General features: G+C 44.7%; 1 protein-coding gene across 1 annotated transcript in view; it reads right to left on the bottom strand.

The window, feature by feature from the left end:
- Positions 1-24,198, bottom strand: part of LOC126210341 (esterase FE4-like) — a 167,858-nt gene that overhangs the window by 86,550 nt on the left and 57,110 nt on the right. The window contains exons 5-6 of the mRNA XM_049939557.1: positions 21,329-21,528; positions 1,027-1,201 (exon numbers count right to left, since the gene is read on the bottom strand). Coding sequence (XP_049795514.1) covers positions 1,027-1,201; positions 21,329-21,528 — 375 coding nt within the window. The remainder of the gene's footprint in view (positions 1-1,026; positions 1,202-21,328; positions 21,529-24,198) is intronic.

Genomic DNA, 24,198 nt, shown 5'->3' with positions numbered 1-24,198 from the left:
ATGTTTATTTTCCGGTATGTGTGAATAAATCATAGTGTTAATTTCAGGTTAAAATGATCTATACGAATTTTGAATTTACTTAGACGTGTTTTTTGAGCACTTCCTTATATCAGCTGACACTAGCCTGACTGCGAGCATCAATTAAATTGTGCAGAATTCACTGGAAAGAGATTTCATCAGCAGTTATGGTAAAGTTGCCGAAAGAAGGTCCCCGATTGCTGGCAGCACTGTTGCCAACTTCCAAGTACAGAATGGAAAAGGCATCAGTTACGAGATGTTGCCTTAGAGATATAAACAAAATTCGATCACATTATTCGTTGAAACATGCAAAGCAGCTACATCAAACCCACTGCAGCTGTCAGGGATCTTCTTTAACTGATTCCAGTACTATAAACCGTGTCTCACAGTGAGTCACAAGCCAATGCTCTGCAGCCATGTTGCGTTTGGGACTAGAACCGATTTTGGTCACCTTCACGAAATTGTTCGCTGATGGAAACATCAAGGCAACGAAATTCTTCAGTTCAGTGGTAAAGTTTTCCTCTGTAAACGATTACAAACAGTTGAGCAAAATAATTGAGGGCACTCTTGTTGAGTTACATCTTTATGAAAACTGTAAAGAATCACACTTTAAATTTCCATTTTTCTTTCCACAACATCCTTTCTATAAACACTAACAGAAATCAAAGTACCCTGCCAGTGTCTGAGGTTTCTTTGTTTTCTTAATATCAGATTTAAAAAATTTAAAGCAAGAACATTGATTATGAAAACTCAAAATGCAACACTGGTATATTCCAAAAGCAATCACAGAGTACAATGGTTTGCTCCTGATCAAACGGCTAGGGGCCATAGTTTCACTGTGTTATGCAATCGCCAATTTAGCAGTGCTCTCCCACAACTAGAACTTGACATTAATGGACAGACAGTTCTCAACAAGGTATGAGTGATGACAGTCTACTAAAGCAGATTGTGACAATAGCCTGACTGGTGAGATTCTGCCATGGAGAAGTCACCACTCCAGGCACTGACCTGTGACAAAGAGGGATCCCTCGTAGGTGCAGACCCCCGTGATGAGGGGCACATGCTGGAAGTCCCCAGAGCGCAGCAGCTGTGCGGGGTCCCTCGGGAAGAATGCCCCACCCTCGGCGTCAGCTGGCTCCACTGAAGTGCCCACAAAGGGGAACAGCACACTGCGGGCCTTGTCCTGCAACAAACATGTTTCAGCACAGTCTGAGCAGGGATAAATACTTACAGCCCAGTCCAGGCATGGACAGTCTCTTGGCTGCCTGGTGGCTCCTTACTATTCGATTACGGTATCCAGTAATGGAAATGTTTTGTAATGCCTGCTTTTTTGTGTAAATGCTGCTTTCAGCAAGGCAGGTGTTAAGTTCCTCGCCACAGATCCTTTGATAAGGCAGACTTAATTGATTATCTGAGTGAATCTGACACTTTGTAGTGGTGTGTATACTTGTTTGAAATTTCCCTCTAGATAAAAACAGCGCACCGAACTGAGACTCGCACCAAAAACCTTGCCTTTCATGAATGTTGCTATTAATGACCGAACCATCCAGGCATGGGCTTAGAGATATAAGTGCAGCTTCACTTGTGTCAGTACCTCTCGCCCACTTTCTGTACATCGTAGAAGCTCTCCTGCATACATTCATTCCCAGTGTTCAAGAAGGGTCGTCGAGCAGATTTGCAAAGCTATAGACCTATATCTCTGACGTCTATCTGTTGTAGAATTTTAGGACATGTTTTTTGCTCGCGTATCATGTCGTTTCTGGAAAGCCAGAATCTACTCTGTAGGAATCAACATGGATTCCGGAAACAGCGATCGTGTAAGACCCAATTCGCTTTATTTGTTCATGAGACCCAGAAAATATTAGATACAGGCTCCCAGGTAGATGCCATTTTCCTTGACTTCCAGAAGGCGTTCGATACAGTTCCGCACTGTCACCTGATAAACAAAGTAAGAGCCTATTGAATATCAGACCATCTGCGTGGCTGGAATGATGAGTTTTTAGCAAACAGAACACAGCATGTTGTTCTCAATGGAGAGACGTCTACAGACGTTAAAGTAACCTCTGGAGTGCCACAGGGGAGTGTTATGGGACCATTGTTTTTCACAATATATATAAATGACCTAGTAGATAAGTGTCGGAAGTTCCATGCGGCTTTTCGCGGATGATGCTGTAGTACACAGAGAAGTTGCAGCATTAGAAAATTGCAGCGAAATGCAGGAAGATCTGCAGCGGATAGGCACTTGGTGCAGGGAGTGGCAACTGACCCTTAACATAGGCAAATGTAATGTATTGCGAATACATAGAAAGAAGGATCCTTTATTGTATGATTATATGATAGCGGAACAAACACTGGTAGCAGTTACTTCTGTAAAATATCTGGGAGTATGCGTACTGAACGATTTGAAGTGGAATGATCATATAAAATTAATTGTTGGTAAGGCGGGTACCAGGTTGAGATTCATTGGGAGAGTCCTTAGAAAATGTAGTCAATCAACAAAGGAGGTGGCTTACAAAACACTCGTTCGACCTATACTTGAGTATTGCTCACCAGTGTGGGATCCGTACGAGGTCGGGTTGACAGAGGAGCTAGAGGAGATCCAAAGAAGAGCGGCGCGTTTCGTCACAGGGTTATTTGGCAAGCGTGATAGCGTTACGGAGATGTTTAGCAAACTCAAGTGGTAGACTCTGCAAGAGAGGCGCTCTGCATCGCGGTGTAGCTTGCTGTCCAAGTTTCGAGAGGGTGCGTTTCTGGATGAGGTGCTAACAAGGGAACCTCCCTCTCGCACCCCTTCAGATTTAGTGGTAAGATGGCTTAGTGGATCGCCCGTCAAAAACTGAATACAGATCAACCATGAAAACCAGTTTAACTGATCATTTTTTTTAAAAAAAAAGGCAAAACAGAACCAGTGAACGTCCAAGCTTAACAAGTGCAACACTGTGTAGAATGTAAGAGCTACAGCCTTGTGGTTATGTGGTCACGGCGTTGGCCTGTGAAGTGAGTTACCTTTGTACTAACATTTGGTGCTATTTATTTTTTCACAACTTTATGAACTGTCCATCCGGTCATTGAAATGTCTGTCCTCTTTCTGTAGTCTTGGCAGTTGTCATACTATACGCTGATTACAAAATACACTCCTGGAAATTGAAATAAGAACACCGTGAATTCATTGTCCCACGAAGGGGAAACTTTATTGACACATTCCTGGGGTCAGATACATCACATGATCACACTGACAGAACCACAGGCACATAGACACAGGCAACAGAGCATGCACAATGTCGGCACTAGTACAGTGTATATCCACCTTTCGCAGCAATGCAGGCTGCTATTCTCCCATGGAGACGATCGTAGAGATGCTGGATGTAGTCCTGTGGAATGGCTTGCCATGCCATTTCCACCTGGCGCCTCAGTTGGACCAGCGTTCGTGCTGGACGTGCAGACCGCGTGAGACGACGCTTCATTCAGTCCCAAACATGCTCAATGGGGGACAGATCCGGAGATCTTGCTGGCCAGGGTAGTTGACTTACACCTTCTAGAGCACGTTGGGTGGCACGGGATACATGCGGACGTGCATTGTCCTGTTGGAACAGCAAGTTCCCTTGCCGGTCTAGGAATGGTAGAACGATGGGTTCGATGACGGTTTGGATGTACCGTGCACTATTCAGTGTCCCCTCGACGATCACCAGTGGTGTACGGCCAGTGTAGGAGATCGCTCCCCACACCATGATGCCGGGTGTTGGCCCTGTGTGCCTCGGTCGTATGCAGTCCTGATTGTGGCGCACACCTGCACGGCGCCAAACACACATACGACCATCATTGGCACCAAGGCAGAAGCGACTCTCATCGCTGAAGACGACACGTCTCCATTCGTCCCTCCATTCACGCCTGTCGCGACACCACTGGAGGCGGGCTGCACGATGTTGGGGCGTGAGCGGAAGACGGCCTAACGGTGTGCGGGACCGTAGCCCAGCTTCATGGAGACGGTTGCGAATGGTCCTCGCCGATAGCCCAGGAGCAACAGTGTCCCTAATTTGCTGGGAAGTGGCGGTGCGGTCCCCTACGGCACTGCGTAGGATCCTACGGTCTTGGCGTGCATCCGTGCGTCGCTGCGGTCCGGTCCCAGGTCGACGGGCACGTGCACCTTCCGCCGACCACTGGCAACAACATCGATGTACTGTGGAGACCTCACGCCCCACGCGTTGAGCAATTCGGCGGTACGTCCACCCGGCCTCCCGCATGCCCACTATACGCCCTCGCTCAAAGTCCGTCAACTGCACATACGGTTCACGTCCACGCTGTCGCGGCATGCTACCAGTGTTAAAGACTGCGATGGAGCTCCGTATGCCACGGCAAACTGTCTGACACTGACGGCGGCGGTGCACAAATGCTGCGCAGCTAGCGCCATTCGACGGCCAACACCGCGGTTCCTGGTGTGTCCGCTGTGCCGTGCGTGTGATCATTGCTTGTACAGCCCTCTCGCAGTGTCCGGAGCAAGTATGGTGGGTCTGACACACCGGTGTCAATGTGTTCTTTTTTCCATTTCCAGGAGTGTATAAGTCATGGTAAGAATACGTTATTGTCACAAGTAAATATGATGAACAGTGAGAGGAGGCGAAATAACGCATACACCACTCACAGATACCAAAACAAGAAATAAACGGGTGTGAACTATGTTAAAACAAAATAATTCAAGAGTCTACACTTCCAAAACAGAACGTCACTTCAAAAACGTTAACCGTCCGGAGTGGCCGAGTGGTTGTAGGCGCTTCAGTTTTGAATCTTTTGACCGCTACGGTCGCAGTTTCGGGCATGGATGTGTGTGATGTCCTTAGGTTGGTTAGGTTTAAGTAGTTCTAAGTTCTAGGGGACTGAGGGCCTCATATGTTAAGTCCCATAGTGCTTAGAGCCATTTTTTTTAAAACGTTAAAACCATTTATTTTGACACTGTACAGAGAAACTGTCTGATTCTAAAATTGTTACATTCATTTGTTAAAGGTTATGTGACAAACTGTTATGTTTTCATTATTTACTTGGAAGTGATCACATTTACATTCATACCAAGACCAAAATCGGGCAAGGAGGCCTATCCCACTCACTTACCTTGCTGTTGGTGGGGAGGCTTGCGTGCCTCAGGGATACAGATAGCCGTACCGTAGGTGCAACCACAATGGAGGGGTTAATGTTGAGAGGCCAGACAAACGTGTGGTTCGTGAAGAGAGGCATCAGCCATTTCAGTAGTTACAGGGACAACTGTCTGGATGATTGACTGCTTTGGCCTTGTAACACTAACCAAAATCGCCTTGCTGTGCTGCTACTGCGAACGGCTGAAAGCAAGGGGATACTATAGCCGTAATTTTTCCCCAGAGCATGCATCTTTACTGCATGGTTAAATGATGATGGCGTCCTCTTGGGTAAAATATTCCCGAGGTAATATAATCCCCCATTTGGATCTCCGGGCGGGGACTACTCAAGAGGACGCCGTTATCAGGAGAAAGAAAAATGACCTCCTACGGATCGGAGCGTGGAATGTCAGGTCCCTTAATCGGGCTGATAGGTTAGAAAATTAAAAACGGGAAATGGATAGGTTAAAGTTAGATATAATGGGAATTAGTGAAATTCGGTGGCAGGAGGAACAAGACTTTTGGTCAGGTGAATACAGGGTTATAAATACAAAATCAAATAGGGGTAATGCAGGAGTAGGTTTAATAATGAATAAAAAATAGGAGTGCCGGTAATCTACTACAAACAGCATAGTGAACGCATTATTGTGGCCAAGATAGACACGAAGCCCACGCCTGCTACAGTAGTACAAGATTATATGCCAGCAAGCTCTGCAGATGACGAAGAAATTGATGAAATGTATGATGAGATAAAAGAAATTATTCAGATGGTGAAGGGAGACGAAAATTTAATAGTCATGGGTGACTGGAATTCGTAGTACGAAAAGGGAGAGAAGGAAACGTAGTAGGTGAATATCGATTGAGGATAAGAAATGAAAGAGGAAGGCGCCTGGTAGAATTCTGCACAGGGCATAACTTAATCATAGCTAACACTTGGTTCAAGAATCATGAATGAACGTTGTATACATGGAAGAAGCCTGGAGATACTAGAAGGTATCAGATAGATTATATAATGGTAAGACTGAGATTTAGGAACCAGGTTTTGAATTGTTAGACATTTCCAGGGGCAGATGTGGACTTTGACCACAATCTATTGGTTATGAACTGTAGATTAAAACTGAAGAAACTGTAAAAAGGTGGGAATTTGAGGAGACGGGATCTGGATAAACTCACTAAACCAGAGGTTATACAGAGTTTCAGGGAGAGCATAACGGAAAAATTGACAGTAAAGGGGGAAAGAAATACAGTAGAAGGAGAATGGGTAACTTTGAGGGATGAAGTAGTGAAGGCAGCAGAGGATCAAGTAGGTAAAAAGACGAGGGCTAGTAGAAATCCTTGGGTAACAGAAGAAATATTGAATTTAATTGTTGAAAGGAGAAAATACATAATTGCAGTAAATGAAGCAGGCAACAGGGAATACAAACATCTCAAAACTGAGATCGACAGGAAGTGCAAAATGGCTAAGCAGGGATGGCTAGAGGACAAATATAAGGATGTAGAGGCTTATCTCACTAGGGGTAAGATAGATACTGCCTACAGGAAAATTAAAGAGACCTTTGGAGAAAAGAGAACCACGTTAATGAATATCAAGAGATAGAAACCCAGTTCTAAGCAAAGAAGGGAAAGCAGAAAGGTAGAAAGAGTATATAGAGGGTCTATACTGTGGCGATGTACTTGAGGACAATATTTTGGAAATGGAAGAGGATGTAGATGAAGATGAAATGGGAGATACGATATTGCGTGAAGAGTTTGACAGAGCACTGAAAGACCTAAGTCGAAACAAGGCCCCAGGAGTAGACAACATTCCATTAGAACTACTGACAGCCTTGGGAGAGCCAGTCCTGACATAACTCTATCATCTGGTGAGCAAGATATATGCGACAGGCGAAATACCCTCGAACTTCAAGAAGAATATAATAATTCGAATCCCAAAGAAAGCAGGTGTTGACAGTTGAGAAAATTACCGAACTATTAGTTTAATAAGTCACAGCTGCAAAATACTAACGCGAATTCTTTACAGACGAATGGAAAAATTGGTAGAGGCCGATCTCGGGGAAGATCAGTTAGGATTTCGCGAAAATATGGGAACACGTGAGGCAATAGTCACCCTACGACTAATCTTAGAAGATAGATTAAGGAAAGGAAAACCTACGTTTCTAGCATTTGTGGACTTAGAGAAAGCTTTTGACAGTGTTTACTGGCATACTCTCTTTCAAATTCTGAAGGTGACAGGGGTAAAATACAGGGAGAAAAGGCTATTTACAATTTGTACAGAAACCAGATGGCAGTTATAAGAGTCGAGGGACATGAAAGGAGTGTAGCCATGTATGGAAGTGAAACGTCGACGATAAATAGTTTAGACAAGAAGAGAATAGAAGCTTTCGAAATGTGGTGCTACAGAAGAATGCTGAAGATTATATGGGTAGATCACATAACCAATGAGGAGGTATTGAATAGAATTGGGGAGAAGAGGAGTTTGTGGCACGACTTGACCAGAAGATGGGATCGGTTGGTGGGACATTTTCTGAGGCATCAAGGGATCACCAATTTAGTATTGGAGGGCAGCGTGGAGGGTAAAAATCGTAGAGGGAGACCAAGAGGTGAAAACACGAATCTGATTCAGAAGGATGTATGTTGCAGTAGATACTGGGAGATGAAGAAGCTTGCACAGGATAGAGTAGCATGGAGAGCTGCATCAAACCAGTCTCAGGACTGAAGACCACAACAACAACATCAACCAGGCATACAAATTAGGCCCTATCATATGACACTCGTACTGTCACTGGTGCCGTGTATGACGTTGCAGGCTTGTTTTCCGGTGGACGATTCGGTTAACCTGTCGCCTTGTTATTAAATTAGTTGTGCAGAATCAACTGTCATTATACGGGGTGATTCACGAAGATATGCGAATATAGTAATATTTCATTCTACAAGTAAAGCGAAAGAAAAAAGTTCAGAAAAAGCATAATTCCGCGAATGTTTAGGTACGGAGTTACGGCTAACAAAAGTTTTTCCCTGAAATTTAGCAACTTCGGTAATGTTAAGCCATCGCAAAACTGTAAGAGTTTAAAGTAAAGCAAGATTTCCATTTATTTTGTTGTTATTGGTCTGGTGAATCTAAAAAACATGTCCCAGACGTGTATCTGCAGTAGTTTTCCAGAACATCCGGAGAAGCAAATTTCGTACAATTTTTAATTTATTATCTACTTGGCCCAATTTTTTTTAAAATTCCAGACAGTTGCACAAAGTTTTCAACAAAACTTATAGAGATTTTAATTTTGGAAAAATGATGGTAATAACGTTAACTGAAACTGTATGAATGTGTCATAATCTACCGACTACAACAGCTACTATGTGGTTTCACTTAAATACTCTGTTGGTATTATGTTCTTTCACTGAACAACACTGAAAACTAACTCGTTTCAAGGTTAGGAAACGACTGAAACAGCCCACTAAGGGTTGCCAACAATGACATAAAGGTTTCTAGATTCTTAATGGAAAGTAAACCAATTTACTTGTATAATAATCTTTGCTTCTCTGGATGTTCTGGAAAGCTACTACAGATACACGTCTGGGAAAGCGTTTAACTCGGTGCCCTACTGCAGACTCCTAACTAAGGTACGAGCATAGGGGGTTAGTTCCCAAGTATGTGAGTGGCTCGAAGACTTCTTAAGTAATAGAACCCAGTACGTTGTCCTCGATGGTGAGTGTTCATAGAAGGTGAGAGTATCATCTGGAGTGCCCCAGGGAAGTGTGGTAGGTCCGCTGTTGTTTTCTATCTACATAAATCTTTTGGATAGGGTGGATAGCAATGTGCGGCTGTTTGCTGATGATGCTGTGGTGTACAGGAAAGTGTCGTCGTTGAGTGACTGTAGGAGGATACAAGATGACTTGGACAGGATTTGTGATTGATGTAAAGAATGTCAGCTAACTCTAAATATAGATAAATGTAAATTAATGCAGACGAATAGGAAAAAGAATCCTGTAATGTTTGAATACACCATTAGTAGTGTAGCGCTTGACACAGTCACGTCGATTAAATATTTGGGCGTAACATTTCAGAGCGATATGAAGTGGGACAAGCATGTAACGGCAGTTGTGGGGAAGGCGGATAGTCGTCTTCGGTTCATTGGTAGAATTTTGGGAAGATGTGGGTCATCTGTAAAGGAGACCGCTTATAAAACACTAGTACGACCTATTCTTGAGTACTGCTCGAGCGTTTGGGATCCCTATCAGGTCGGATTGAGGGAGGACATAGAAGCAATTCAGAGGCGGGCTGCTAGCTTTGTTACTGGCAGGTTTGATCATCACGCGAGTGTTACGGAAATGCTTCAGGAACTCGGGTGGGAATCTCTAGAGGAAAGGAGGCGTTCTTTTCGTGAATCGCTACTGAGGAAATTTAGAGAACCAGTATTTGAGGCTGACTGAGTACAATTTTACTGCCGCCCACTTACATTTCGCGGAAAGGCCACAAAGATAAGATGAGAGAGATTAGGGCTCTTACAAAGGAATATAGGCATTTTTCCCTCGTTCTGTTTGGGAGTGGAACAGGGAGAGTAGATGCTAGTTGTGGTACGAGGTACCCTCCGCCACGCACCTTATGGTGGATTGCGGAGTATGTATGTAGATATAGATGGGACATCTTTTATTAGATTCACCAGACCAATAACAACAAAGTAAAAGGAAATTTTGCTTTACTTAAACTTCTTATAGTTTTCCGATGGCTTCATATTACAGAAGTTGCTAAATTTGATGCAAAATCTTTTATTAGCCGTAACTCTATAGCTAAACATTTCCGGAACTATGTTTATATCAAGTTTCTTCTATAGTTTTACTTGTATAATAATATATTAAAATATTTGCATATCGTCGTGAATCAGAGTGTAGGTGCCTTCCTGTTGCAAACGGACATTACACCACGACAAGGACACAAATTTGAATACTTTTTTTTTTTTTACAGTCCAGTACAGCTTCTTCCTGTTTCCGTGCTTGATCTACGTTCAATTTCTGACGGTCTGCACGAAAATATGGAAACACCGCGACAAATGCACGCTTGAATATAAGTGCAGATGCTAGCCGAGCCTGCAGGTTGTGCTGGTGTATTTGACTACGAATGTTAGCTGTTTAATGTTCTCAACACGTTGCGAGTGTCACTCGTGGTCAGAAGAGTGTTCTGTGTAGGCTGTGAGTGGATTGTGTCAGAGCTAAGCTGCAGTTATTGGGTTGCTTCTGTAATCGAGCTGGCAGAAGCGTTTGATGTGTCTACACTTATGCTGATAAATGAAGGATAATGCTGATACGTAGTGAAACAACGCTCTGGTGGGCGGTTTGCGGGCTTAAATCACTTCGGGGAATGACCATGCGGTGCATTTGACCTACGGTCGTCGCACTGTGGCGCTGGCAGCAGTCCACATATACAGAAGTGTGTTGGTGCATGTCAGAGTACGGTGCAGTGAGTAAATGTGCAGACGTCTTAAGACGTGCTAACGGTGACTGTGTGTTGAAAATGGACGCTATGAGGGGTAGAATACTAGGGCGACTTGAGGCTGGTCAAACACAGCAGGTCGTAGCACGGGGCCTCCTTGTGACACAAAGTGTGATCTCAAGATTCCAGCAACCAGGAAACGTGTCCAGGCGCTACAGTACGGGACGTCCACAGTGTACAAGACCACAAGAAGACCATCAGTGCCCGCAGACGTCCACGGAGTACTGCAGGTAGCCTTGCTTGGGACCTTACCGCAGCCACTGGAACAGTTGTCTCCAGACACACAGTCTACAGACGACTGAACAGACATGGTTTATTCGTCTGGACACCTGCAAGGTACATTCCACTAACCGTTGGTCGCAGGAGAGCCAGTAAAGCCTGGTGTGAAAAACACAGTACATGGTCATTGGAACAGTGGTCCCAAATTATGTTCACAGACGAGTCCAGGTCTAATCTGAACAGTAATTCTCGCAGGGTTTGCATCTGGCGTGAACCAGGAGCCAGATACCAACCCCTTAACGTCCTTGAAAGGGACCTGTATGGAGGTCGTGGTTTGATGGTGTGGGGTGGGATTATGATTGGTGCACGTACACCGTGCATGTCTTTGACAGAGGAACTGTAATAGGTCAGGTGTATCGGGGCGTCGTTTTGTACCAGTATGTCCGCCTGCACTGTGTCCCACCTTCCTCCGGATGGATGATGATACACGGTCCCACCGAGATGCCATGGCCGACTGGAGTGGCGGAGCGGTTCTAGGCGCTATAGTCTGGAATCGTGCGACTGCTACGGTAGCAGGTTCGAATCCCGCCTCGGGATTTGTATGATGTTCTTTTGACAGTGTTTACTGGCACACTCTCTTTCAAATTCTGAAGGTGACAGGGGTAAAATACAGGGAGAAAAGGCTATTTACAATTTGTACAGAAACCAGATGGCAGTTATTAGTCGAGAGACATGAAAGGGAAGCAGTGGCTGGGAAGGGAGTGAGACGGGGTTGTAGCCTATCCCCGATGTTATTCAATCTGTGAATTGAGCAAGCAGTAAAGGAAACAAAAGAAAAATTCGGAGTAAGTATTAAAATCCATGGAGAAGAAATAAAAACTTTGAGGTTCGCCAATCACATTGTAATTCTGTCAGAGACAGCAAAGGACTTGGAAGAGCAGTTGAACGAAATGGACAGTGTCTTGAAAGGAGGATATAAGATGAACATCAACAAAAGCAAAACGAGGATAATGGAATGTAGTCGAATTAAGTCAGGTGATGCTGAGGGTATTAGATGAGGAAATGAAGCACTTAAAGTAGTAAAGGAGTTTTGCTATTTGGGGAGCAAAATAACTGATGATAGTCGAAGTAGAGAGGATATAAAATGTAGACTGGCAATGGCAAGGAAAGCGTTTCTGAAGAAGAGAAATTTGTTAACATCGAGTATAGATTTAAATGTCAGGAAGTCGTTTCTGAAAGTATTTGTATGGAGTGTAGCCATGTATGGAAGTGAAACATGGACGATATATAGTTTAGACAAGAAGAGGATAGAAGCTTTCGAAATGTGGTGCTACAGAAGAATGCTGAAATTAGATGGGTAGATCACATAACTAATGAGGAGGTGTTGAAAAGGATTGGGAAGAAGGGAAGTTTGTGGCACAACTTGACTAGAAGAAGGGATCGCTTCGTAGGACATGTTCTGAGGCGTCAAGGGATCACCAATTTAGTATTGGAGGGCAGCGTGGAGGGTAAAAAAAATGGTTCAAATGGCTCTGAGCACTATGGGACTTAACATCTTAGGTCATCAGTCCCCTAGAACTTAGAACTACTTAAACCTAACTAACCTAAGGACATCACACACATCCATGCCCGAGGCAGGATTCGAACCTGCGACCGTAGCAGTCCCGCGGTTCCGAACTGCAGCGCCTAGAACCGCACGGTCACCGAGGCCGGCATGTGGAGGGTAAAAATCGTAGAGGGAGACCAAGAGATGAATACACCAAGCAGATTCAGAAGGATGTAGGTTGCAGTAGGTACTGGGAGATGAAGAAGCTTGCACAGGATAGAGTAGCATGGAGAGCTGCATCAAACCAGTCTCAGGACTGAGGACCACAACAACAACAAGGAGAGGAAGACGGCGTATTTGAGATACACCAAGCGAAACAAAATGGGAACAACCGAAGCAAGAAGGGGAATCGGAAAAAGAAGTGTGCGTCCCCGCTTCGGAAAATCAGGCAAAGAACGGGACTCCACGCCATTCAGTCCGCTGCTAAGATTCCGTAGGTAGCCGAAAAGGCGTGGAAAATATGAACTCAAATGTGATGGAACAATAAGAAGTTTAAATGTCTCACTGAAACGGAAATTGAGTTGGAGGTTTTAGATTTTCCGCATATACTCTAATTTGATCAACCATATTACACGTTTTAAACGTCTGGAAAAACACCACAGCAAAGAACTGTGAGCGCGGATACCTGATCTCAGCCTGTCGATCAAGAAAATGTGGGCGGCGTACAACGCCGATTATCTATAAACATTACGACTTTTACGGAAGCATTTTCAGCAAAAATTTTGACACTGGATTTGGTTCACTTGGCGAGTTTGGAGTCTCGAGTAAGTGTAGGAAAAGATCCGAGTGAAAAGAAGAAACTAAAAGCGGAGGTCGTCGTTCATGGGGAAAAAGACCACTGTTTCTTATGACAGGTCAGAAGAAGACGAAGAAGGAGTAGTCGGTATAACCTATAACGCCAAAAGAACGCGCCTCTTCCAGCACTGACTGATCAGGCCACTTATTTCTCAAGGCAGACGTACCTGTATACCTTCACAGTTTGCACTGGCAATTCCCATGTTCTCCAGACTCTGGAAAACGTCTACAGAGCGACTACGAAGAGGGTCCAAACCAGAGAGCGTTTGCTGTGCACCATACATTGTGCGAATCAAATCTCGACATTATTAAAAAGGTTCGTTTGTTCGCTGATGACTGTGGAGGTCAGACAAGAACAAAACCATGATCAGAATGATAATGCACTGGTTGTTGAACAGGGTGCTCCCTGCTGTGGAAAAGATTGAAATGTGGTTCCCTATTGTAGGCCATTCTTTTCTCCCCCCCCCCCCCCCGGCCCCCCGACAGAGGGGAGGGGAAAGTTATCGAAAACCCTGACAGATAAATTAAAATCATGAGAAAACGCGCGAAAATTGTTTGCTTAGGAGACGATTACGATGTGAGGAACTGGAAAGCAATCACGGCTCATGTGATGAAAGATACAGGTAGATGGCACTTCGTCTTTCAATAAGCTAAAAGGATGTGTGTACCCAGAAGCAAGAGCAAAAAGATTTGACTTATCCAAGAGAAACAGTTTTATAACTTGGAGATTCAAGAACCAGAAAGCATCCTCAAAAAAGGAAAGTCATTGAAAGATACCGAATGGCCTGTTCTTGTCCTGAAAAGTGCAGTATTGGAAATGCTAAAGTAAAGGATGCAAAAGCTTTGCTACTTAGGCATTATGGTGATGGCTGGTAACAACACGATAACCTTACATTTTATGTTGCAGTCTTTCAAGGTCAAGAAGAAGTACAAGTACATAAGAAAAGAGAGGAGGAGACTCTCGAATTACTGGACGCGGAGGTAACGGAAATGTTGTAAACTTTTCTTTTCAACTATTTTTTGATGCTTTAGTACTCACAGTGATGATAGACAATTTCCGTAGACAGCTGTCAGATCCGAGGTATTTCTTTTATGATTCGTATGTTTTTGTTCTATTTTTCAAAATATTGTTTTCGTAATTGAGTGCATTGTATTTTCCTAAAATGAATCTACACTCCTGGAAATGGAAAAAAGAACGCATTGACACCGGTGTATCAGACCCACCATACTTGCTCCGGACACTGCGAGAGGGCTGTACAAGCAATGATCACACGCACGGCACAGCGGACACACCAGGAACCGCGGTGTTGGCCGTCGAATGGCGCTAGCTGCGCAGCATTTGTGCACCGCCGCCGTCAGTGTCAGCCAGTTTGCCGGGGCATACGGAGCTCCATCGCAGTCTTTAACACTGGTAGCATGCCGCGACAGCGTGGACGTGAACCGTATGTGCAGCTGACGGACTTTGAGCGAGGGCGTATAGTGGGCATGCGGGAGGCCGGGTGGACGTACCGCCGAATTGCTCAACACGTGGGGCGTGAGGTCTCCACAGTACATCGATGTTGTCGCCAGTGGTCGGCGGAAGGTGCACGTGCCCGTCGACCTGGGACCGGACCGCAGCGACGCACGGATGCACGCCAAGACCGTAGGATCCTACGCAGTGCCGTAGGGGACCGCACCGCCACTTCCCAGCAAATTAGGGACACTGTTGCTCCTGGGGTATCGGCGAGGACCATTCGCAACCGTCTCCATGAAGCTGGGCTACGGTCCCGCACACCGTTAGGCCGTCTTCCGCTCACGCCCCAACATCGTGCAGCCCGCCTCCAGTGGTGTCGCGACAGGCGTGAATGGAGGGACGAATGGAGACGTGTCGTCTTCAGCGATGAGAGTCGCTTCTGCCTTGGTGCCAATGATGGTCGTATGCGTGTTTGGCGCCGTGCAGGTGAGCGCCACAATCAGGACTGCATACGACCGAGGCACACAGGGCCAACACCCGGCATCATGGTGTGGGGAGCGATCTCCTACACTGGCCGTACACCACTGGTGATCGTCGAGGGGACACTGAATAGTGCACGGTACATCCAAACCGTCATCGAACCCATCGTTCTACCATTCCTAGACCGGCAAGGGAACTTGCTGTTCCAACAGGACAATGCACGTCCGCATGTATCCCGTGCCACCCAACGTGCTCTAGAAGGTGTAAGTCAACTACCCTGGCCAGCAAGATCTCCGGATCTGTCCCCCATTGAGCATGTTTGGGACTGGATGAAGCGTCGTCTCACGCGGTCTGCACGTCCAGCACGAACGCTGGTCCAACTGAGGCGCCAGGTGGAAATGGCATGGCAAGCCGTTCCACAGGACTACATCCAGCATCTCTACGATCGTCTCCATGGGAGAATAGCAGCCTGCATTGCTGCGAAAGGTGGATATACACTGTACTAGTGCCGACATTGTGCATGCTCTGTTGCCTGTGTCTTTGTGCCTGTGGTTCTGTCAGTGTGATCATGTGATGTATCTGACCCCAGGAATGTGTCAATAAAGTTTCCTCTTCCTGGGACAATGAATTCACGGTGTTCTTATTTCAATTTCCAGGAGTGTATAATAGACTTATTTCGCTTTTCTTTGTTATTTCGTCGTTGTTGTTGTTGTGGTCTTCAGTCCTGAGACTGGTTTGATGCAGCTCTCCATGCTACTCTATCCTGTGCAAGCTTCTTCATCTCCCAGTACCTACTGCAACCTACATCCTTCTGAATCTGCTTAGTGTATGCATCTCTTGGTCTCCCCCTACGATTTTTACCCTCCACGCTGCCCTCCAATACTAAATTGGTGATCCCTTGATGCCTCAGAACATGTCCTACCAACCGATCCCTTCTTCTGGTCAAGTTGTGCCACAAACTCCTCTTCTCCCCAATCCTATTCAGCACCTCCTCATTAGTTATGTGATCTACCCATCTAATCTTCAGCATTCTTCTGTAGCACCACATTTCGAAAGCTTCTATTCTCTTCTTGTCCAAACTATTTACCGTCCATGTTTCACTTCCATACATGGCTACACTCCATACAAATACTTTCAAAAACGACTTCCTGACACTTAAATCTATACTCGATGTTAACAAATTTCTCTTCTTCAGAAACGCTTTCCTTGCCATTGCCAGTCTACATTTTATATCCTCTCTACTTCGACCATCATCAGTTATTTTGCTCCCCAAATAGCAAAACTCCTTTACTACTTTAAGTGTCTCATTTCCTAATCTAATACCTTCAACATCACCCGACTTAATTCGACTACATTCCATTATCCTCGTTTTGCTTTTGTTGATGTTCATCTTATACCCTCCTTTCAAGACACTTTCCATTCCGTTCAACTGCTCTTCCAAGTCCTTTGCTGTCTCTGACAGAATTACAATGTCATCGGCGAACCTCAAAGTTTTTATTTCTTCTCCATGGATTTTAATACCTACTCCGAATTTTTCTTTTGTTTCCTTTACTGCTTGCTCAATATACAGATTGAATAACATCGGGGAGAGGCTACAACCCTGTCTTACTCCCTTCCCAACCACTGCTTCCCTTTCATGCCCCTCGACTCTTATAACTGCCATCTGGTTTCTGTACAAATTGTAAATAGCCTTTCGCTCCCTGTATTTTACCCCTGCCACCTTTAGAATTTGAAAGAGAGTATTCCAGTCAACATTGTCAAAAGCTTTCTCTAAGTCTACAAATGCTAGAAACGTAGGTTTGCCTTTCCTTAATCTTTCTTCTAAGATAAGTCGTAAGGTCAGTATTGCCTCACGTGTTCCAGTATTTCTACGGAATCCAAACTGATCTTCCCCGAGGTCGGCTTCTACTAGTTTTTCCATTCGTCTGTAAAGAATTCGTGTTAGTATTTTGCAGCTGTGGCTTATTAAACTGATTGTCCGGTAATTCTCACATCTGTCAACACCTGCTTTCTTTGGAATTGGAATTATTATATTCTTCTTGAAGTCTGAGGGTATTTCGCCTGTTTCATACATCTTGCTTACCAGATGGTAGAGTTTCGTCAGGGCTTGCTCTCCCAAAGCCGTCAGTAGTTCCAATGGAATGTTGTCTACTCCGGGGGCCTTGTTTCGACTCAGGTCTTTCAGTGCTCTGTCAAATTCTTCACGCAGTATCGTATCTCCCATTTCATCTTCATCTACATCCTCTTCCATTTCCATAATATTGTCCTCAAGTACATCGCCCTTGTATAGACCCTCTATATACTCCTTCCACCTTTCTGCTTTCCCTTCTTTGCTTAGAACTGGGTTTCCATCTGAGCTGTTTATGTTCATACAAGTGGTTCTCTTATCTCCAAAGGTCTCTTTAATTTTCCTGTAGGCAGTATCTATCGTACCCCTGGTGAGATAAGCCTCTACATCCTTACATTTGTCCTCTAGCCATCCCTGCTTAGCCATTTTGCACTTCCTGTCGATCTCATTTTTGAGACGTTTGTATTCCTTTTTGCCTGCTTCATTTACTGCATTTTTATATTTTCTCCTTTCATCAATTAAATTCAATATTTGTTCTGTTACCCAAGGATTTCTACTAGCCCTCGTCTTTTTACCTACTTGATCCTCTGCTGCCTTCACTACTTCATCCCTCAAAGCTACCCATTCTTCTTCTACTGTATTTCTTTCCCCCATTCCCGTCAATTGTTCCCTTATGCTCTCCCTGAAACTCTGTACAACCTCTGGTTCTTTCAGTTTATCCAGGTCCCATCTCCTTAAATTCCCACCTTTTTGCAGTTTCTTCAGTTTCAATCTACAGGTCACAACCAATAGATTGTGGTCAGAGTCCACATCTGCCCCTGGAAATGTCTTACAATTTAAAACCTGGTTCCTAAATCTCTGTCTTACCATTATATAATCTATCTGATACCTTTTAGTATCTCCAGGGTTCTTCCATGTATACAACCTTCTATCATGATTCTTAAACCAAGTATTAGCTATTATTAAGTTGTACTCTGTGCAAAATTCTACCAGGCGGCTTCCTCTTTCATTTCTTAGCCCCAATCCATATTCACCTACTACGTTTCCTTCTCTCCCTTTCCCTACACTCGAATTCCAGTCACCCATGACTATTAAATTTTCGTCTCCCTTCACTATCTGAATAATTTCTTTTATTTCATCATACATTTCTTCAATTTCTTCGTCATCTGCAGAGCTAGTTGGCATATAAACTTGTACTACTGTAGTAGGTGTGGGCTTCGTATCTATCTTGGCCACAATAATGCGTTCACTAAGCTGTTTGTAGTAGCTTACCCGCGTTCCTATTTTCCTATTCATTATTAAACCTACTCCTGCATTACCCCTATTTGACTTTGTGTTTATAACCCTGTAGTCACCTGACCAGAAGTCTTGTTCCTCCTGCCACCGAACTTCACTAATTCCCACTATATCTAACTGTAACCTATCCATTTCTCTTTTCAAATTTTCTAACCTACCTGCCCGATTAAGGGACCTGACATTCCACGCTCCGATCCGTAGAACGCCAGTTTTCTTTCTCCTGATAACGACATCCTCTTGAGTAGTCCCCGCCCGGAGATCCGAATGGGGGACTATTTTACCTCCGGAATATTTTACCCAAGAGGACGCCATCATCATTTAATCATACAGTAAAGCTGCATGCCCTCGGGAAAAATTACGGCCGTAGTTTCCCCTTGCTTTCAGCCGTTCGCAGTACCAGCACAGCAAGGCCGTTTTGGTTATTGTTACAAGGCCAGATCAGTCAATCATCCAGACTGTTGCCCTTGCAACTACTGAAAAGGCTGCTGCCCCTCTTCAGGAACCACACGTTTGTCTGGCCTCTCAACAGATACCCCTCCGTTGTGGTTGTACCTACGGTACGGCTATCTGTATCGCTGAGGCACGCAAGCCTCCCCACCAACGGCAAGGTCCATGGTTCATGGGGGGGTTATTTCGTCTGATTGCTTAAAAACCTTCGTAAATTCGAATGGCACTTTCAGCACTGAGCTTTAGCCAAACGTATTATTTATTTAATCTTTAGTATTTATTTAATTGTTTATTCGACTATTTATTTCATTATTTATGTATTTTACTTTAAAACATTGCATAGCCACGCCACTAGAGCGCACATCGGAGCAATATTACAACGCTATTTTGCCTAAAACTGAGATGGTGAGACCATGGGTGAGTACAATTAATGTAGGTTAATTCTTACAAAGAAGAGAAAACAGCAACCGGCGACTATTAATACCGTTACCGGTTTCGAACTGGCAAGTTCATCATCAGACGGCTGTTCACATGATTTTCAAGATAAACTTTACATTATCGTCCGTTTTAGATTTTTATTCTTCCACAGTGGAAGCCCGATAATGTAAATTGTATCTTGAAAATCATGTGAACAGCCGTCTGATGATGAACTTGCCAGTTCGAAACCAGTAACGTCGCTATTTACCTAAATAAACAGCAGTATTAATAGTGGCTGGTTTCTGTTTTCTTATTTGTAAGAATTAACCTACATTAATATTACAACGGTTGCAAAATATACTAAAATGGTTCTAAGGTAGCAAAACCTGCTATCCGGAAATTGTGTACAAAAATATAAAAAAACAGCCAATTTGAAATCATACACATTACTACACTTGAAAAAAGAGATTCTCCCAACTTTTTTTAAAAAATAGAATAGTTCGTTTATCTTGCAGAAAACAAACTGCCCACATTTTTCAGGATTTGCTCAGTTCAGCTAATGAATCTTTTAGCAGATGTTGTAACTGGGCGACTCAGTTTTCTTTTTAATTCTTTTCTATATTATTCTTGTCAGCAACTTGGATGCATGAGCTGTTAAGCTGGTTGTGCGATAATTCTTGCACTTGACGGCCCTTACGATCTTCGGAATTGTGTGGATGATGCTTTTCCGAAAGTCGAATGGTATGTTGTCAGACTCATAAATTCTACACACCAACGTGAATAGTGATTCTGTTGCCACTTCCTTTCCCCAATGATTTTAGAAACTCCTATGGAATGTTATCTGTCAATTCTGCTTTATTTAATCTTAGGTCTTCCAAAGCTCTTTTAAATTCTGATTCTAATACTGTATCCCCTGTCTCTTATATATCGACTCCTGTTTCTCCTTCTAATGCGTTGTCAGTCCACGCGACCAACCGAATATTTTTTATCTACTACATTTTAGTGTTTAATGTCGATGCGACCTAACACCCGAAAGGATGTTCACATCAGCTACAGACGTTATAAAAAATGTGTAATGAAATGGAGGGATCTTATTCAACACGTGGTGGACGACAGAGTCACTGAATAAACCCAGAGGGAAACTAGTATCGATCACCAGCTAAAAATGTGGTGTGGTCAGTACAGAGATGGAACAGTTTATGATCCACACCCTTTACTCGAAGCCAATATAAGAACATTTCACTGTTCGTTAATAGTGGCAGGTATTAAAAGTTCTTGGAAATGCGGTACTCAGTGACAACTGCCTCAAATTCAGGTAGCAGTTTAATAATGTCTGAATATAAACAGCAACATCAATTACTTAACTCACTGGAATTACTTTATTTTAATCATTAAGATGACTTACCAATCCGAAACTAGCCTGACTACCTTATATCTGTTCGATTCTCTCCCCTTCCCACCCCATTCCCTCAGGGCTTGCGGCACTGCACAGGGCAATAGTTTTAATCCCTGATATTGATGAAGGTAATTAATTTTGACAGCAGGAACTGCTCAGCTATATAGTGTGCGTTATTTGACGCTGCCTCCTTTAATGCTGTCTGATTAGACGCTGCTCCACGTGATGCTCTCCGATTTCATGCAGCCTCGTTTGACACTGACCCATTTGATGTAGCACCATTTAACGCTGTCCTGTTGAACACTACGCCTAACGACGCTTGCTGAACTGACTCTGTCCCATTTGACACTGCCCAGTTGACGTTGCCCAATATGACGCTTCCGCGTTGACGTTGGCTGACTGTTAGCAGCTCTGTCGACTCTAATCGAAGCCGCGAAGCAGCTGAGCGTCAGAAACAAAAGACGTGACGAAGCACTTCAAAATCAGGCAGTATTTAGGATCCTATTGTGGAATATGGTGACATACCTCCTCAGTGCGACCAAACATCGCGTTCTCGATCAGCATCTGCGCAGGCTGTTTCCTTAGGAAGTCCACAAGCTGCTTAGAGTCGTCGGTCTCGAGGCCCAGGTGGGCGCCCAGCGCGAAGGAGCGAGCCCTCATGCGGTCGGAGCACACGCCGTCCCCCACAGCCACACCACTGTGTGCGATGGCTTTGTGGAACAGGCCTGCAAGGGTCGACACAACAATGTGGAGATAAAGCTATCATCAATGCGAAGTTCGGTTTGAACGTTAAAGTGCTTCACTACACTACAGTCATGTGAGAGGTGGTACCCCATTGCCGTCCTCCAACCTTTGAACTGTCTGCCCAGCCAGTTATAGGGAGACATACTGTTTGAGGTGGATTCCAAACAACGGTGCAGCTCGGCACTGAAAAAGGCGAAAGAAGGGAGAGAACATTCGTAAAATTACTAGGACTGACCAGAGATTAAACTCCAAATATTTGGACCATTATTCCAATGAGTCACCCAGCTCAATGTTGCAGAAACATAATCAGGAAACTCAGACCCTGGTAAAACCGTAATATAACACTTCTTTTCTCTGACATTTATCCTGTCCTTATTGCCCACTGTTGTCATGGTTTAATAAATGTGTTGAATCCAAAACCTCATGCTGACAGAAGTACAATGCTCAGCTAATGCCAGTTTCCCAAAAATCTTGGCTACTGCTGTACATGGTAAATAAAGTGGCCTACACAGGCACAAGCATTGTGATAAGGGGGCGATGAGAATAGTGGTGAGGGATCTCTTGTGAACGATCACCACGTGATAGGGAACGTGCAGTTTGACACCGGTAACTATGTGAAAAAAAGTAAATTAGTTACTAGAGCGTGCATACACATTATTCAACATGTAAACGTCACTACAGATAATAGGATTTAGGTTATGACATCTTCAATATGCGTGCCATCATTGCCGATGATGTGGTGCAGACGATTAGCGAAATTCTGCATGACCCGCTGATGTGTCGGAACATCGATGTTGTCGATGACCTCCTGAATTGCTGGTTTTAGGTCAGCAGTGATTTTGGGGTTATTGCTGTTCACCTTGTCTGTAATACATCCCCACAAAAACGAGTCGTGTATGTTTTGATCCGGAGAACATGGCGGCCAATCAAGGCCAATGCCAGTGACCTTTGTGAACCCCAGAGCCAGAATGTGGTCCCCAAAGTGCTCCTCCAGGGCCTCTCCTGCTTCGATGGGGTCGAGCTCCGTCATGCATTAACCACATCTTGTCGAAATCAGGGTCACTTTGGATAATGGGGATGAAGTCATTTTCCAAAACCTTCATGTACTGTTCGGTAGTCACCATGCCATCAAGGAATATCGTACCGATTATTCCTTGACTGGACACTGCACACCACACAGTCACCCATTGAGGGTGAAGAAACTTATCGATGACAAAATGCGGATTTTCAGTCCCCCAAATGCGCCAATTTTGCTTATTGACGAAACTGTCCAAATGAAAGCAGGGTCCGTTGCTAAACTGGATCATTCAGCGCATACTAATTCCCATAATGCTGTGCAGTTTGAACGTCCTAAAATAAACTGTTGCCAAGCTATGACGATTTCATTTCATATTGTTCAACAATTGTCACGCTGTAAATGGTCCATTGCAACAATGGCTTTTAGTGTTTCTTTATTTTTATCTAGGGCCGCGGTAAGGATCTTTGTTACACTAGACAATGACAGGTGAACTTCCCAAGGTACTCTTATTTTTAAAATTTAAGTGATTCGATGGTGGCTGTATGTACATAATTTCATCAAGTTTAAGAATGAAACGATTTATTTAGGTTAAATAAAGTGGTATGCACGTGATTTTGGTGCAATGGAGGCATTGTTTGTAGAACTTCGATATTTATCAGACTTTCACATGTTTCAGTATTGAAAGCCTATTCCGACTGGACTAACAATACGGTTGCGAGTAGCTGCAATGGAAACCACAGATCCAGATTCTGTTGCTGTCTGATGAATGAAAAAGTTCTAACAAGACACTGACTGGCGTGACGCATTGGTTAACACGGTGGACTCGCGTTCAGAAGAAGTCTGGTTTAAATCATAGTATGGACATCGAGTTGAGGTTTTACTTGGTTTCGCTAGACCAGTCACTATACGACAGACACTGGTGTGGCTGTATCTTCAACTGTGTGAATATTGACATGAGGAGTAATCGGGTCTACTGCCGGATGTTTGTATCGCTCTGGCACTATATTTCGGCCACGTAACTCGTTGCCTTCTTCAGGTGCTACCTGCCATGTTGAAGGATCTTGTCCAGTATTTATGCCCAGAGGGCGCTGGGTGCTCTCTTTGCCGTCCGCGCCCGCCTGGCGCTGCTTGTAATGTGTTGTCTCTTCCCCGGTGTTCCCTCGGACGTCCGCGCCCGACTTGGGCGCCACCTGTGGCAGCTCTCTGAGGCCTGTCCTGTGTCGGGCGTTCCGTTCGCGGTCCGCGCCCGCCAGGTGCTGCTCCTGAGGTTTTTACCCCTCCCTGGTGCTCCCACGGACGTGCGCGCCCGGATCGTCCACCATCTGTGGTCGTGGCAGTTGTCTGGGGCCGGACCCGCATGTGGCGTTCCGTTCGTGGTCCACGCCCGCTTGGCGCTGCTCCCGAGGTGTAGGCACTTCTCTGGTGCTCCGATGCACGTCCGCGCCCGCCTAGTCCACCATCTGCAGTTGTGGTAGCTGTCTGAGGCCCATCTCGCGTCGGGGGCTCTGTTCGCGGTCCACGCCCGCCTGGCGCTGCTTGTAAGCTGTTGTTTCTTCCCCGGTGCTCCCTCGGACGTTCGCGCCCGACTTGGTCTCCATCTGTGGCAGCTCTCTGAGGCCTGTCCTTTGTTGGG

This window comes from Schistocerca nitens, chromosome 10 (genome assembly GCF_023898315.1).
Source record: "Schistocerca nitens isolate TAMUIC-IGC-003100 chromosome 10, iqSchNite1.1, whole genome shotgun sequence".
Classification (NCBI taxonomy): Eukaryota; Metazoa; Arthropoda; class Insecta; order Orthoptera; family Acrididae; genus Schistocerca; species Schistocerca nitens.
Note: the sequence above shows the minus strand (reverse complement) of the source record. Positions and strands in the feature narration are given on the sequence as shown.